Source organism: Macadamia integrifolia, chromosome 4, assembly GCF_013358625.1.
Source record: "Macadamia integrifolia cultivar HAES 741 chromosome 4, SCU_Mint_v3, whole genome shotgun sequence".
In the NCBI taxonomy this organism is placed as follows: domain Eukaryota; kingdom Viridiplantae; phylum Streptophyta; class Magnoliopsida; order Proteales; family Proteaceae; genus Macadamia; species Macadamia integrifolia.
This window is the reverse complement of record NC_056560.1, coordinates 9,812,267-9,830,032: the sequence shown is the minus strand read 5'-3', so window position 1 is coordinate 9,830,032 and position 17,766 is coordinate 9,812,267. Positions and strand designations below refer to the sequence as shown.

The following is a 17,766-nucleotide window of genomic DNA, read 5'->3' as shown; positions in this document are numbered from 1 at the left end:
CTTTCGGTGTCAAGGAATTCTAGAAGTAAATTTCCAACAAAGTTATAATAAGGCTCAATAACATCTCAGTTGTAAAACTCGAAAATATGGAAAGGCCATTAACAAACTGTTATTGACTGAGCATGAATCTAGCCATGAAATATTAGATGGGCATACTAACATGCAACATATATATGAAAGAGCAACATGTATCTGTTTGAATCCTCTAGAGATTCTCTTGGCATTTTTTCTTCACAGCATTATATAAGAATTATTTCATGCAAGAATGGTACGTGTCAAATTATTCGTTGGAGGCAAGGGCACAAGTATCTATGCCATCCTCCAAATCACCACCAGCCATGTTAATGATGCAACAAGTTTCTCTGGTCAAACGGTAGCATTGAGAAAACAGTGACTTTTCTGAAGACAATTTGGAGATTGAAAGTTGATGATCCCCAGTTGACACTGCGAAGGGGGTGAATCAGTGTCTTCACAAAATGTATTCAAATTCAAACCCTAACTCACACCACACTGTTGGCACAACTTCTGTCACAAACCTTGAGCGGCTGGTGCTGACCAATTTTACCAATCAATCGCAATACACATGCATGTCCACATCACAACCACTATGGTCAGGTCTACCAGATAATGCACAGTCACTTTGCAAACCACACTTCAATAAGCAATATAAATAAATATATGCACAATATACCAGATATACGTGGTTCGGGCGCAAACTGCCTACATCCACGAAGGATTATCTTACTAGGGTGTTGTCTTTTCCCGATATTCAACTTTTTTCAACCGCTACAACAGTCCACGAGCACCTCTCTCTGTTTCAATTTGAGATGCAATTCAGAAAAGGGAAACAACCCCAAACCCTAGACAAGCCCCGTTTACAATTTTAAATCAATAAAATCAAATCTCACCCATATATCACTATTCTAGGTTTCCCAATATGAAACAAACCCTAGAAAATAAAAAGTGGGATTTTTCAGATGTGGATTACCTCAGCTTGTGTAATCCCGCTGATCACTGCTTGCTTGACGCATAGAAGATGACTCGGACACGCTCAGACCATCAATGCAGTAATCACCAGTGCAGATCAGTAATCTTTTGTCTTCAAATAATAAACACGTTCAACTCACAGTTTTGATATCCTTGAATGGATAGCAGCAAATAGAAGAAGACAACTACAATCTTCAAACTGATCTCAGTAATTTCTAGGCACAGTAGCAGCAACTGATTAGTTTCTCAATTAGAACACCACCACAGCAACATGTAAGGCTCTTTCAAATCTCTCTTCAGTACAGTCTGTAGAAGCAATTTCTTCTCTTTAATTCCTCATTGAAAACTGGAGAAAGAGGGATGCTGCAGCAGCTACAATAGCACCAATAATTGATCCATTGATTGCCCTCCTCTTCTTCAATCATTCATCAATGCATTCACAAAAGAGTAGCAGAAGAAATCTTGCTTTTTCTCTCTCACAACAGGCTGCCTGGAGGTTATACTCGATTCTACAATATGGAGGTTTTCATATTGCATGTGAACGGAACAAACCGAATATCTTTGACAGCAACAGTCCACGGAGAAAGAATCCACATCAGATTCAATTTCTACCATCTTCTTCAGTAAGCTAAACACCACGCTGTCCGTGTGTTTGAGTGAGTAAAACTAAGATGAGAATTTCTTGAGCCATGACTGACCGAGAGTCCTTGTTGGCTCACCACTTCACAAGCTATCCACGCCAGAAAAATAAGGACACACATTCTTTTTGGACTCCCTTTGCTGACCAATTGATTCGAGAAGTAAAAATTCCCAGCCCTTTTGTACTTCTACTTCATATTTAATTTGACAAAACCACGCAGCAAAGACTTCCATGTGAATTGCAACTCTCAAAGACTTGCTGGACAAAAACTTATCTGATTCAAAGAAGCTTGTTAAGATCAACTTCATCTTCCTCTTTTCTCTCCTCCTTCTTATGTTGCAGGTTAAGGACTCTAGATCGTTAATCTGCTGCTGCAAAAAGGATAAATAAGTATGGCTGCTGTCCACATTTACAAGAGTCCCAACTCCTTCAAAACTTGCAGAGGCATACTTCTATCCACGTACTCTTAAGAATTCAAGCTTCTGCAATTGTAAACTCCATAATGCTTGATGACATCATTGTCCACTCATACATGATTCAATACAAGACCCCACTTGCTTGCTTGATGAACCTTGAAACCTGCTGCCACCTCATTATTCCTCTTCACCATGGTTGCAGTCCAACTCATAAAATACTCTTTAGTAACTCTATATCCGAGATAACCATCCTGAAATAGACTTCCAACTTCTAAAACTCCAAGGTGCTGTTGTATTGCATCAATCCTCAAGCTGTTGTGCTCCAGTGCTAGCTGATTTCATCATCCACCATCTTATGCTGTAGTGCTTGGCCGGTTCAAGTTTAAACCACTAAACCAATTTGTTGCTGACTTCATCAAAGAAGCCTACTTACCTCATCATATATTCTTCTGATGTGATGTCCTATGCAAACAAATTGGTTCATGACTGAACCCAATTATCGAACCAAAACAAAATGATTCAAGACTGATCCCAAATATCGAACCTAAAAAAATTGATTTAACTACCGAATCACCACACTGCTGCAAACAACGACAATACTTGGATCCAGTTTCCCAACAAAGGCAGATGCAGAAAACCAATAGAAACCATAACAAAGAGTATGAAAGCCACAGAAAGCTTAAGACTGGTAAGATTGGGAATTGTGCAATTACTAAATTACTTTCCGAGTTTTCTGAGGTTTTCGTTGATGTACAAAAGCATAAACAACCTTATGGCGTTACTTTTGTGCTCTCAATTTCTGGTTCATCAATGATATATTCAGCTCTATTGAAACCCTCTGGCATGAAGTGTTTTGCCTCTATCTCATTGCAGAGCTTTGTGGCTAATTCAACTTTTCTGCATTTGCAGAGACCTTCACAAATCTCACCTAGAAGACCTGAATCAGGAGCCATGCATCTGTCCAACATCTCTCTCAAGACTTGGGCTGCCCCATCAAAATCCTCATTCTTGCAGAAAGTACTTATAAGCATCTTAAAAGTACCAGCATTTGGTTGACAGCCGCTCCTTTTCATGCTTTTATATAGCTGAAAAGCACGCTCCGAGTTCTGTCTCATACACTGGCCACTAATAAGGGCAGAATAGGTCGAGGCATTTTGAACCAAGTTCTCCTTCCCAAGTTCTTTAACCAGATATGCAGCTCTCTTAGTCTTTCCATCCTTGCAAAGTCCTAAAATCAAGGCATTGTAAGTCAAGATGTCAACTTTTACTCCATTCCTCACCATCTCATCGTAAAGCCTACCACTCATCTCACTATTGCCAAGTTGACTGTACCCATCTATTAATGTATTATAAGTTATGGTGTTAGGAGTGACATTCGTAACTTTCATCTCAGTAAAAATTTTATTTGCTTCATGCAATTTCCCTTCTTTGCAGAATCCACGGATGAGGGTGTTATATGTAACAACATTAGGGTGGCACCCATTCATCTCCACTGTGCTTTTAAGCTTCATAGCCAAGCTGAGAGTTCCGTGGTTACAGTAACCTGCAATTAATGTATTGAAAGAAGCAATAGTTGGTGTACACCCCATGGTTTCCATCTCATTAAACACCTCCATAGCCTTTTCCAATCTCCCCATTTTACAGAGAGCACATACAACCATATTGAGAGTATAAATGTTTGGAGAAATCCGGCACCGTCTCATTTCCCTATAGAATGACAAGGCAATATCTGTCCGTTGTAGATTGATCAATGAGCTCATATAAGCGTTGCAAGACTCAATGGTTGGAAGAAACCCATGAAATTTCATTTGACAAAAGGTATCTGTTGCATTCCTAAACTTCTTCATATGTGCATATGTTTTAAAAAGGGAATCGAAAACACGAGGAGATGAATCACAGAGGCGGTATGAATAGAGTATGGCATCAAAAAGCTTAGAAGGCGAATCTAGAGTTTTCGGGATGACAGTATTCATCAAAAGAAACTGGGCAGTCCCGAATTTATAGGCCTTGGTGAGAATATGAAGAATTATAGAATATGAATCAAGCGTGTGGATTTGGGGCCTCCGGAGTTCAACCCAATCAAAAAATTCCAGTGAAAGCACATGATCTTTGTGAAGCTTCAGGAGAATGTGTTTGATTCTGAATGGGGTTAAAGCATCAGCCAATGCATCAAGCTTAGCCCAGTCTAAGTGTAAAAGGTGGCTGTGAGCAATATTCACAAAATCAAGATCTTGGCCTCTAGGTTCAGGTATTTTCCGATGGGGTATTGGAGGAGGATTCCACTTAACTCTTCCCGATATTCCATTATTTGTGGAAGCAGTGGTGTTAGGGATTTTGTTTGCAAAATCAATTGAAGATGAATACCAACACTTTCGCAGGGAATTCATACTCTTCCCACCCTGTAAGAATGTAGCTTCTTCAAAGTCAGCCTCCACAATGAAATTCTAAAGAAGGGCTTGTAGCATGAATTTTCATTCACATATGAGGAACAGTTTAAATCAAATTGATCGAATAAAGATCATAACAAAATCGGTAGAGTCTAGAGACCACATCAAATTATCAGTTAGCATAAAATCATCAAACAATGATCATAAGAAGGAATATAATAAAGATTTCCTAACACAAAGTATTATCATGCATTGCTATACCCTGTAAAAAATAATTAATTCTATAATTTTACTTAAGAAAAAATAGTAAACTTGGAGAAGAGTAAACGAAATATTTATAAAGGCATAGTAGTAGAAGTTGGTGTGTTTTCTTTTAAATATTATATACCTGAATAAGTTTTGTACTGGAAAATTGAACATTGTTTCTAATCACCTAAGGATTAGGGTTAGAAAACCTCATGTAATCTAGGATCATAGGGATTAAGAACTCAACAAAATTTAGCAACTCATTCAGATACTGTAGCGATAATCATAAATTAGAAACTTAAGCCCAAAATAGAAAATTTCAGCAAGTAGAGGTCAGAATTAGTAACTCAAAAGCCCATAATTCAAAATAGAAATCAGACCCAAAAATAGAAACAGATTGAAATTAGTAAGTGAAACCAGAATAGAAAGTAACCCCTGATCAGATTTAGAAACTGAAGTTAGAACCTGCAGTTACAATGCCCAGAATTAGAAACTATGTAGATCTGAATATAGAAACTTAGGAATTTAGAAACTCTACAGAATTCTGTTCAGCAACTACAGGAAACAAATTAGCGAGTGAGTTGGGAAATAAAAACTAGCAGCAACATGGAAATCAAAACAAGGAATGGGACAGTTGCAAAACTCTAGAAAAAGCATTGTGCTGCCAACAAGTTATGAAATCGATAGAAGGATGGATGGCAACATCAATGCAAGAATCTGATTTGATAGCTGAGAAAACAAACTCAACAGAACTTAGTGGATAGAAACAGTACCTAGAAGATCAAATAGAATAGTAACTAATATATACAGATGAATGAGAGAACAGAAACTGACCTTGAGAAGAAGACTAAGATAAAAGAAGATAAGAAAACATGGTCAAATACAATAGTAGCTAATATGCACATTAATGAGAGAACAGAAACTGACCCTGAGAAGAAGAAGATAGAAGAACGTAAGAAAAAATGTTAGACCTCTCACCTAACTATCGAGAAGGAAACCCACCAACTCCAGCCTTGGCATCCAACCAAGATTACCCCATTACATCCCACAGTAAAACAGTTCTAAATACCTCAAAACCATGCTCCATTTCTCACAGAACTCACAAGCTTGAAGCTAATCTTTTTTTTCTCAAGTCGATGGTAGTCGGTATGATCCCCTACTCTTTTTTGTTAACTTCATGGAAACAAGCAAAATAGAAAACCATGTATGGTATGGGAATCCCTTAAAACTCAAGTCTTCTTCAAAATAGAAGCTATTCTAGAGCATGTCAAAATAGAAACTAACTACTTAATCCCAAATAGGACTTAAATCCCTAATATTCAGGCTTATAAAATGTTGGAGAGATTGCAGTTGTGTTGTCATTGTTGTCAACACAATGAGAACCAACAGACTCAGACAGTCAGTGGCATGACAATACAGTTAGGAACATCAAAAGTGATGGCAATATCAGTCTGATGTCTGGGATGGCAGTACAAAGTAAGTTGGCAGTGTCTGAGGAAGTATGGCAGTGCTGGATAGGTCAGACAATGTCTGGGTAGATAAGTCAGCTTTGAAGCAAATTTGGGCATGTGGTCAAGTGACAGAATGGGTAAGTGGGTCGTACTAGAGATATGTAGAGTGTCGAGTTATCTTTCCCAACACAACTGAAATCACGTCAATCTGACTCCGAATGAGGAAGATATAGAAGCTACAGTAAAGTACAATCAGTCAAAAGGTGCCAGGTACTCCACAAGATGCCCCAAAGTACATCTCACATACCCCAAAGAAGTGCATCTCACAGAATTGAACCAAAATTGGGCCAGCTTGGGCTGCCTCGATAGACTAATGGCCTTTCTTCTTCTTTCTATAATTCAGCATCTACATCATTATGGCCATAGGATCAGAATCCGAAGTGTTTGATCACAATTAGAGGCTCGTTATCAAAGTGCACGATTTTATCGGTCAAAGGTGCAAAGATTCAGCAGCGAGATCTGGGATTAGTCGAGTGAACGGGTGCAGCTGTGTGCGGTGATACAGAGAGGCATTATATGATTCAGTGTAGTGCAGGTTTACAGTGCGCAGCTTCGAGATGCCATTTTCTGTGTTTTGATTTATCATGCCCTTCTGAAGTTCCGCCAGGTGGTTTGATTCTGATCTTGCAGCTGCAGTTGAGCCCGCCTTTACGAGTGGATCTGACGGTCATGATAAGAAATGCTGGTTGTTGTGTCGGGCGCCTAGTTGATACACTCGAGAAAGATGCCAAATATTTGGCCAAGATTCACCCCGAGTTCTGATTGTTCCATCGAGCTTCTGTGCTCACATTGTGGGGTCCACAATTAACCCAATTTTTAGAAGGAGATCCAACATCCTGGGATTGAACCGCTGTGCTCATTATGATCCGTTTCGTCATGCCGACCAGCTGTGATGTAGATTGAAGCATCAAGAAAATAAAACCAAAACACTGATCATGGTACTGTTCATGTGAACAGTGTCACTGCCCATATTTGTCACATGGGTCCCAAGGGAAGATTGCAAGGAGGAATAGTTTACTTTCTACTTTTTATTAGTTTCTATATAAGCCAGTGGGGTACGTAAATGGACACCTGGTTTTATACTGGTCAGCTTTGGGCTGAAGATTGAAGATTGACGATTGACTGAGGGTGCTTTGGCAGCTCGTGGTGGAGTACTCTCTGACAGATTCGCTTTATTATTGTCTCCTATTCTTTAGGGAAGGGAAAAAGATTCATGAAAAGCCAGGACAGACAGCGTGTTAGGCCTCCAACACCTATAAATAGAAGCTTCTTTCAGTTTCGGGAAGGGAATCAAGAAAGAGCTTTGAGTAGCCTGACCCTTAAGAGCTCCCCCACGATTATTGATGAATAAAGCTTTGCTATTAGAACCCTATGTTCCTGTGAGAAGCTGAAATGCCCAACCTTTCCTTCCCCCTTTCTCTCACTTTCTTATTTTCTATTTTCCTGAGTAATCAAGAACTGTCTGATGATCTGTTTAAGGCTGATTATTTGTTCTCACAACCTAATATTACTGCTATCATTTGAAGCTACTGTACAAGACCTATGGCAACCTATCCTTCCCCCTTTCTCTCACTTTCTTATTTTCTATTTTCCTGAGTAATCAAGAACTGTCTGATGCTCTGTTTAAAGCTGACTATATGTTCTCACAACCTACTATTGCTGCTTTCATTTGAAGCTACTGTACAAGACCTACGGCAACCTCTATGGGGCATTTTATGGGCAGCAACAGTGTTGCTGTATCTCCCAGATCCTGCAGTCACTTGAGCCCATATTTTAAGGCCCATATTTTAAGGCTTGCTAGTCCCAATAGGCCACTTGACCAGGCTTTTCATGGCCATCTAAAGCCTGCATGCTGTTATGCCAAGAAATCTCTCATTCTTGACCTAATTCAAGATTTCTTCAGATCTGGACATTCAACCATCATCTCAGATTCTCAAGCTGCAAATTTGAGGTTCTGTTAAGGCTTCCCTAAACCTCCTTCGACCTTTGTTTCAGTCCCTTCTGGACTGTATTTCTTAAATTCTTGAAATTCTTCAATTTAACCTAAATATCCTAGATTACAGGTATGGTTATTTTTTCTATGTTCTCAAAGCATTATTGGGGGTTTCATTCAGGTTATTAGGCTTTGCTTAAATTGTTGTTCGAGTTCTAAACATAGCCTATTCTTTAGTGATCTGATCATATTACTGTTTGCTGGATTATATTAGCATTCCACCCTAGATGATTTCTAAATGTTGGGGTAATTATCTACTGTTTCGGGGCTTGTCAATACCCAATTATCAGTCCTTGCAGTAGGGTGTTGGATTTGACTGTAGGTCCTATATGAGATTGAATCACTTGCGATTTGATCTTACATTACGTAGTGACACTCCCATTATCGCTATGATCCCCTGAAATACCCAAAATACCCCCTGAAACTTTTTTTTTTTTGGATGAATAAATAAATTTATACCCAAAGAGAAAAAGGAAATACAAGGGAAAGGGGGTGGGAGGGGCAGCCTAAGCCAACAAGGAAGAGCCAGACCCAAGGGGTAACAAAGCAAAAGCAACAAAACAATCAAAATAAGCAGCAACCAGCGAGGGCCAAAAAAAGAAACCAACAGCCAAATCCACAACAAGGGAGGGGAGCTAAAGGTTCCAGGAGGAGATTATATGGGCATTTCTAGGGGAGCGGGGGATCGGCCAGGAGCGAATGGAATGGAGGGATTGGATTTTAGAGGTAATATTAGAGTAGATGGCTTTCCAAATCCTATCCGGAGAGCGGGAGTTGGAAGACCATCTACGCATGTTTCGCTCCATCCAGAGATGATTGATAGTAGCGGAGAAAGCTAACTTGCCAATAGTATTGCACATGGAGGATCCAGCAAATGTCATGTCTATCCAAATCCATTCCCTGTCAAAAGGGAGGATTGACCTAGCTGAAGGCCAGCAGCAAGCGAGGACAGATTTCCACACCAGGGAGGAAAGGGGACAAGCAAAGAAAAGATGAGCGATATCCTCATGGCTGAGGGGGCAGAGATAGCAGGAGGGGTTGACGGAGATGTGACGGTGAAGAAGGAAGGATTGCGTAGGAAGGCAGTAGGAGAAACATCTCCAGGAGGTAAGGCTATGGCGGGGAATGTGACCTTTGAACCAGACGAGATTACACCAGGGAACAACAGGGCCAGTAGATCTAACAAAGGACCAAGCAGAGGCAGAGGTAAACATCCCAAGCAAAGGTAAACCCCCTGAAACTTTGAGTGGCCATAACTTGGCCATTTTAAGCCAAATTGAGGGTTCAAGTTGCAATTTGCCCCATTTTCAGAGGAGATGGTGCCCAAGCAAAAAATAGAAGCTGGTCGAACTTCTAAGCCCGGTTTTTGCAAGAAGAAGAGAGAGGAGGTTTTTCGAACAGAGGGGATGCATTGACTTCTCCCCACCACCATTTTTGGTGTTGTTGAAGGACCATTGAAGACCACAAGTGAAGGGGATATGCATTGATGCTCTTTCAATGAAGACAAAGCAATAGTAGAGAAGGAAAGGGTGTCCTATATGCAAGCACACATTGAAAGTGGTGGTTGAGCATCACTGAAGCTACTAGAGGTGTAGTTGCCTAGGAAAGGTAACCAAAGCTCACACAACCCCAGTTCTTTGGTGGATTCAGTGCCATGATGACTGTTTTGATGTGGGGAGCGTACCCGGAGTGACAACTATGCATTGGTGGAGCAATCGACAGTGGGATTATATCAGGGAGATAATCCACAATGTGCAAATCCTTATTTTACTAGTAGTTTTTTTTTTTTTTTTTGTAAGGTTATTTTACTTGTAAATTACTGTAAGCAAAGTGTTTAATAAAATGCCTAAGTCATAAGTTGTGTCAATTGTGGTTGTAATTGGGGCATAATATTAAAGAATAATTGTTAGTAATGACAGAGGTCTTTCTTATTCATAAGAAGATTGCAATAAATTAAATAAGAAAAGTAGGGTAACACTGATTAAGCATCCCTATCTAAGAGACATACTATGTAAATAGAACTTTAACCAAGGTAAATATAAAATTAACTATCGTAATCTCAACACTCCCCCTCAAGTTGGCGCAAATATATCATACATGCCCAACTTGGAGACAATAGGTTGAAATGCCTCACAATGAATAGCCTTGGTAAACACATCAGCTAACTGATCCGCAGTACTGACAAAGGGAATGTAGACAGCTCCTTGGTCAAGCTTCTCTTTGATGAAGTGTCTATCAATCTCAATATGGGAGGTGGCGGCAGGTGCAAGGGCAGCAGGCACAGGTGATAGTAAGCACAGGCAGCAATAGGCAGTAGTAGGGGGGAGAGAGAGAGAGAGAGAGAGAGAGAGAGAGAGTGATGGAGAGGTGCGAATAGGCGTAGGCAGCAGCGAGACATAGGCAGCGGCAACGCACAAGAAAGGCACGGCGTCAAGGCGACAGCAGGCGTAAGCACAGTGGGAAGGCACAGTGGATTAGGGTTAGGGTTAGGGTTAGGTTTGCATGGAATGGGGTTTAGTCTACCATGCTAGACTACGAGGCGAGGGCCCCAAAGGCGGAGAAGAAAACCAAAAAAGAAGGCAAAAAAAGAAAAGATTTTAGAGGTTTTGGCTTTAATACCAAGTTGAAATCAGAGATTAGAGAATGATTCGACTTATCAGGAACGACAGAGGTCTTCCTTATTTATAAGAAGATTACAATAAATCAAATAAGGAAAGTAGGGTAACACTAACCAAGCGTCCCTATCTAAGAGATTCTACGGTAAATAGAACTTTAACCAAGGTATATATAAAATTAACTACGGTCATCTCAACATAAGCCCATTCAAGTTTGTAGTTCTGGGTGTTCAGTTGTAGCTGGACACTGTCGGGGTTGTTGCTCCCTGACTAGTAGGACAATCTAAATTGGGTGTTGTAGAACACTCTTTGTTGTAGCTTTGTAAACAAGGGATGGATCTCCCAGCAGTTGTAGCTGCTAAAATATTGTTGAATGTTGAGCAATTCACAAGACCCTGGGTAGAGTATTGCACCGTGGATGGAAGCAATTTGTTGAACCACATATATTGTGTGTTGTGGATGTCTATATATTTGCGGAAATAGAAGTGATGTGCATGCTTGCAGAGCTGGTGTGCACCATTTGGTAGACTTGACCACTTGGTGGTTGCAAGGTGGATGTGCATACAACAGTGTATTTATGTGCTGGAAAGAAAGACAATGTCATGATTGCAGTGTCAGTGTGAGTGAGGTTGTGCTAATGCCAACAGTGCAGTGATCAACATAACAGGATTTTCAGTTCTTATGTGGAGTGTGTGCTTGTGTTAGAAGTGAGTGCCATTAGAGTTGGGGATACCAAGGGAAGTGCCGGGAATAGTGTTGAGAGAATTTCGGGAGAATTTTTATAGAACCTGATTCACCCCCTCCACCTCTCAAAGTCAACCTGGGAATATCATAGAATTAGTCCATTACAGCAATTAAAAACATTAAAAAAAAAAAAAAAAAAAACCCAAAAGGTATAAAGCTCATGGCCCATACAACACATTGGACACTCAAACTAAACCCTTATAATCCATTTTTTGTCCAATTTGATGGCCTGGTTTGCTGTTGGCCTTCATGGTCTTTAGAACCACATCACCATGCATCAAAACACCCTTAAGTAGCAAATTATATTTTTCTCAAGCGATGTATATTTAATATTTTTTAATCAAAATTTATTCTTCTACAAATCTCCCAAGTTTTTCAAGGAAAAAATATAAATAGATCCAAACAGAAATCAATCAACTACCTCCCATCTTCATATCAACCAAAAAGACACCATACACAAAAAATGCAACACCTAATGTAAATATAGGCTTTCCCTAATTTCCATGCATTTTCCAAAATTTACTAAAAGTAAATTCTTACAAAAGCTGTGCCCTGCTCCTCTTGAAGAGATTCCAATTGAGAAATCACTAAGAAAACAACATCCCCACCCCCTACCCTCACTTCCACACGTCCCCCCCCCCCCTGCTCGTGTTGATTACAGGTAGAGCTCTCAATGAGATCCAACAGAACAGCATACCGTCTAATGTAGACCGATCCCAAATCAGAATCCTAGAAATAGACTAGTAATGGTAGGATTACAAAATAGAGAAATCAGAACAGCAGAAGGAGAAGATATATATCTCGGAACTGAGAAATCAGAACAGTCCAGTAAACTGGTCAAGTGGTCTATTCTATTTGAGGAATAGATCTGCAAAGTTTGATAAAAATCATGCCACGGAATAGGAATCTGCAGAGGAGTCCTAGTGCTCCTGGGAGAACTAAGTAGCAGAACTAGAACTGATACATTGACCGGTAATCCCCAATAGATTATCAGAAACTCATATCTCAGATTTGAACCAGATCAAAACAGTAATCAAAGAGATATTGGAGTATAATGCACTCAGGAAACTTGAGTGAAAACAAAGGTACAGAAGGTGTATGCTTTAGGTCTACCTTCAACTAGAAAGAGTATGGCCTCTGCCTTATGTTCATCCAATATGGAAACATATGCATCGGAGTTGGATCTGTGTTTCGGGATCTCCTCATGCAAATTCCTATGCGCCTTTGGACTCATATACTGTTGCACCTTTTGATATGAAAGATACAGTTGATGGTACGGGTGAGAGTGTGTGGCTCGAGTAGATGGCTCGAATCAAGTGAAACCGAATTCGTTGGCACCCGAGATGCTAAGGCATTATAGAGAACAATGGGATATGGAGCGGCTTGTCAGACAACGTCTGAGGAGACGTCGGTAAATTCGCTGCCATGTATTTTGATGGTTCAGCCAAGTTCTGGTGGCAGACCAGGAGTACAATGCAATCAGGAAACATGAGTGAAAACAAAGGTACCGCAGGTGTATGAAAAATATAGTAATTGACCAATTGATGGGTTTCTAAAATCCTGAAGATTTAAGTTTTGAAACTCTGCTGGAAATCAGAATCACAGAAAAGAGAAAAAAACCAGATTTAGAAGAAATCAGCAAGTAACAATCAACAATTCAGATGGGAATGAAATTCTGGTTGAAGGTCACTTTAATTGTATAGAATAACTCCACAAAATACGGCTGAAATCACATAGTCAGATCTAGAGTTATGGATTAATCCTATTGGCAATAGGATTCTAGAGTTTTGGGTTTCAGCACAACAGTGAAACCAGAAACTTAAAGGTCAATTTTATAGTCAACAAAAGAGCAGAATAATGATCAGAATAACCTATATATCTGAAAGAGCAACAGAATCCAATCTTTAAAACAAGTAGAACTAAGAATCATACTTGAAGTAGGACTCTAAGAAATCAACACCAAACTCAAAATTTGAAACCGTAAGTGTGTTTGAATATTATACGATTGTCAAATCTTAAGTTCGGTTTGAAATCTCAGATGTAAACCATGGAGAAGTTGAAATTCGATCATGTAGGGTATGCATAAGAACAGACTGAAAACCAAAAAATACTGAACTGATTTGATGGTGGACAGGATGAAAAATAACGGAAGAGAAGTAGAAATGATATAGACAAAGCCTCACCGACCTAGAACTTGATTGGGATCCCAACAATCCTATCTTAGCATCTTATCAAGGGTTGCATTGCATCTCACAACACTATTCTGAATCTCAAAAAATTAAAAGAACACAAAGTGATGGATCCTGGCTCAGTTTTAGAATCCTCCCAACAGACAAAATCATAGTGTGTTAGAAACAACCAGAGTAGGAGAAATTAAAAAACTTCAAATCCAGAACTCAGATCAGGCCCAAACTCTGGTCGAGTGTAGCTCTAAGAAAGAGGTTAAAACCCCAAAATCTAGCAGTGATCCAACGGTTGGATAGGCTCCTACAAAGGTAGTTCACAAATAGAAAGAAGATAAGAGTAAGAAGAGGAAGATATTAGGAAGGGAAGTGATAAGACCTTGGAATCACCACCAAAGGCCTGCAGGAATGGTATCACCACCAATCATAGTTCTAGATCTCGGAAATTTCAACCGAAATTTCGCACATTTCGGTGGTTTTGACCCAACCCGAGACAAGGCCAGGTATGACCGAAATCTCATAAACAAATTTCAAAAATTTCGGCCTAAATTTCAGTTTCAACCTGGTCGAAACCCAAGATTTAGAACCATCCCACCAACCCCTACCTATTGAATCACCACAACAGCACTGGAGCTGCATCACCACAGTCCAAGGACAGCTTCAATACTGACCCGAAGAGGGAAAAACCCAATTTCTCAATAACTCTAGGGGAGTTTTATGGCCCTTCTCCTCTATTTATAACTTCCATAAAAATCAAAAAAAATAGGAAACCCCTATAAATATGGTAGTAGGAATCTCTTACAACCTACGCCTCTCTACAAAACAGAAACTATCTAGAACATTTACAAAATAGAAACTATGGCTAGATTGTAAGATATCTATCCAACCCTTCTAGAAACACTACTAAAATAAGGAATTCAACTTACTAAAATGAAAATAAAATTGATCTGGTATAGGCCTTAAATCCTAATATTTGGGCTTAAAGAATTGCCCTTTATAATAGAGAAAACAAAAATACAAAGCCCATGTCCCATATCACCCATTTAACAATCAAAATCAAATATATCGGTCGGTCCATTCTTGGCCTGGTTTGTTGCCGGCCTTCATGTTCTTTTGAACTACATCAAATGTGCTTACGTGCATTATTCTCCATCATAAACCTGAAGAGCAGATTTATTGATCTTACTAAGAATTGTAGAAACTTGATGGAAAAGAAAAGGGTAAAGGAGATATGACTAGAGCCACCCACTGAAGCCTCGGCCAGCATCACACGAGTCTACCTAGCATGTCACCAGGGAATTCTGCCTCTCACAGAACAGATCTGACTCACTCAGATATTACAGCCCAAAGCCAAATCAATTCTTCACTAAAAAAATCATAGGCCAGAACTATGGCCTCACATCTCTTAATATAGTTGCAGTGTAGTAATGAAAAAGAAAATAAGGGAAGTAGAATAGCATCAGGAAACTTGTCCACATAGGTAGTAGTGGAGGTTTCCTTCTACAATAGTAAACTGGAAAAAAAAAAAATAGAAACAAATAAAGAAAAAACCGGAAACTACTAGAACTATCCCACGACTCTGGTTTGAGTGGGCAGAAACTCCCAGACTGATTCGTCTGGCCAGAATCAGTTTGCTGAAGCAAGTTCAGTTGAACCAAGAGGTTCAAATAAGGGAGCTGCAGGCTATTCCAAGGGCCTGGTTCCCTTCTTGCGAGCATACTTCTTTGAGTAAAACTGACAGCATTGTAGTTGTTTCAATTGTTATATAATTTAAGGATGAATAAAGCGGTGAATGGAATTTTTGTAATAATTAGTGTAGGAATAGGAGTGATTCTTTCAACTGCATACAAAATGATGATTCTGTTCTCATTCTGTTCCAGAATTGATTACAAAACAGTGTTATCAATCTGGCTCTCAAAAATCATGGAATCAAACATTATAAATCCCATGTGGAATCAAGTAATAAAGGAATCGGGAGTGGGATGGTTATCAAACAGGGCCTAAATGATTTGTCCGAATCTGACAAAGCATTATACAATTTCCTAGTATGGCACTGACGAGAAACATTATAAAACAGTAAGAAAAATAAACATGTATGATACTTAAATTATACAGAGCAAAGAATGCAGCTGAATCACCTTATATTATTGCTCTGATCCAATATTATATAAGTGAAAAAATCATACAACATGCAAGGAAAATAACCAGCTAACATCATTTACTGAAACCACCAAGTCAAGCATTCCAATAACATACCCTAAGAGACAATCCTGTTTCACAAAAAAACAGGAATCATCACCAAAATGTCAAATACTATCAGTAATAGAGCTAACAAAAGGATTGAAAGGCCCAATAACCAAGAAGAGTTGGTTAGAGGCAAGAAACTCAAGATATGCCAACTTCAGGAGATCACTTGTAAAACACCCAGAAGTAGAACTTTATTATGTTCCTGTTCCATTTCACACTTCACTAAGGACTCCATTATGTTTTTACTTTCCCTGGGGCTCTCATAAGGCAAGGTCAACCTCAATATCAACTATGATATTTGTTAGCTAGAATTGAAAGTGTTTGGTCAGACCATGCTTCATTATTTATGGAGAATGATATACCATCACAAACCCGCCCAATTATTCCTCCCAGGGGCATGGGAAAGCTTAGCCAAAATGAAGAAATTCAGCCACAAATTCAAATTTTGATAAATCGAGCAATTCCATGTATTGTTTAAGTAGATTGTCCATATATTTTTCCTTCTCAGAACTATGTGAACATTCACATTGTTCAAAACGATAATGATTGTACAAAGAAGCGCATAACATCATTCACTTACTTGAATAGTTTCTTTCATTCACAGGCCCCAGAAGAGAAAAAAAACGAGTTGCAGGGGAAAACATAAACTTGGAGATCTCATTTCGAAGAAAAAATAAACAGGGTTGTTCGGAATCATTGTTTGATTGAGAAGGTCCCTGTTTACTCCGGCAGATCTCAGTCACTGATTTTGGTCTTTCAGAACTTAGAGAGAGAGAGAGAGAGAGAGAGAGAAATGTACCTTAGCAAGAATTCAGGAGGGCCGTGGCTGATGGGGGAGAAACTTTCCCGTTCACTGGAGACTCTCTGCAACTCGTTTTGGTTTTCGAAAGTCAGGGAAATAACGAAGCGACAGAGAACTATTTTTCGAATACTGGAGGAGAAAATTCTTGTACCAAACTCTTAAACCCCCGACGTTGCAGCTGTAGAAGATGCGGTTGAAGTGTTGGACCGTATTGATAATGAGAAAAGACTACAATACCCTCACTTTTCAAGATAACCAAAGAAACCACCCCAAAGATAGATCCGCAGGGTGTACTTGGGTCTCTTTGGTGTATACTTTTTTTTTTTTTTTATTTAAAAAAAATCACCAATTAAAATTATTTTTTATCAAAATATGAAAAAACGTTTGGTAACTAATAGACATCATAGAGTAAAGAATGAGAAATCCTTTAGTAATTACCATAGGTACAAATAGTGAATGAAGAGATTTCCCTCTTACCCATCTTCTCAACCCTACCTTATGTCTATTGCCGGTGTGATGAGAGTTGAAATCCCTTGTTGAAACCACTAATTTTTCAGGTTAAAATAAAAAAACAATTAGACATACTGGCTTCCGATGAACATCCATGACCCTCTGCTGATCAAGAGGCTGGCATTTGGATGCCGATCCAAGAGCTAAAATGCCCTTGACCAAATAATTAAAAGACAAAAAATTACAGTTATTATTGATCAATTGATGGGGATTTGGGGGCCTTGGGGCGTTTCTCTCTGGTGGATGGTATATTAGAGCTTGAACTTTTTTCCTTTTTTTCCTCTCTTCCCTCATAATCTAGACTCATCCCATCGAATCCTAATTCAATCAAGAGAAATAAAGTTGAAGGGCATAATCATAGACTGTTTAATCTCCCTTCTTGCTTCAAAAACCAAAACATTGAAGCTGGTTGTGGCCGATTATTGTCAACAAAAAATGTTTTGGCTATTAGAAGATCATTTTTAGTTTTTATGACTCAAGAGGAA

At 39.3% G+C, this 17,766-nt stretch overlaps 1 protein-coding gene across 4 annotated transcripts; it reads right to left on the bottom strand.

The window, feature by feature from the left end:
- LOC122077242 (pentatricopeptide repeat-containing protein At4g26680, mitochondrial) lies at positions 1-16,963 on the bottom strand. Of its 4 annotated transcripts, none has more exons than XM_042643124.1 (4): positions 16,550-16,678; positions 989-4,442; positions 692-812; positions 1-551 (listed from the first exon to the last, which is right to left on the bottom strand). In XM_042643124.1, exons 1-2 carry the CDS (start codon positions 16,565-16,567, stop codon positions 2,814-2,816), a joined length of 1,647 nt encoding a protein of 548 aa, XP_042499058.1. In that variant the 5' UTR covers positions 16,568-16,678; the 3' UTR covers positions 1-551; positions 692-812; positions 989-2,813. The 4 variants fall into 4 exon arrangements, with proteins under 4 accessions (XP_042499058.1, XP_042499060.1, XP_042499059.1 ...); XM_042643126.1 differs by lacking the exons at positions 1-551; positions 16,550-16,678 and adding exons at positions 11,529-11,615; positions 16,769-16,963 and having other exon boundaries at positions 654-812; XM_042643125.1 differs by lacking the exons at positions 1-551; positions 16,550-16,678 and adding an exon at positions 16,769-16,962 and having other exon boundaries at positions 654-812.
- Between the last annotated feature and the right edge of the window lie 803 nt (positions 16,964-17,766).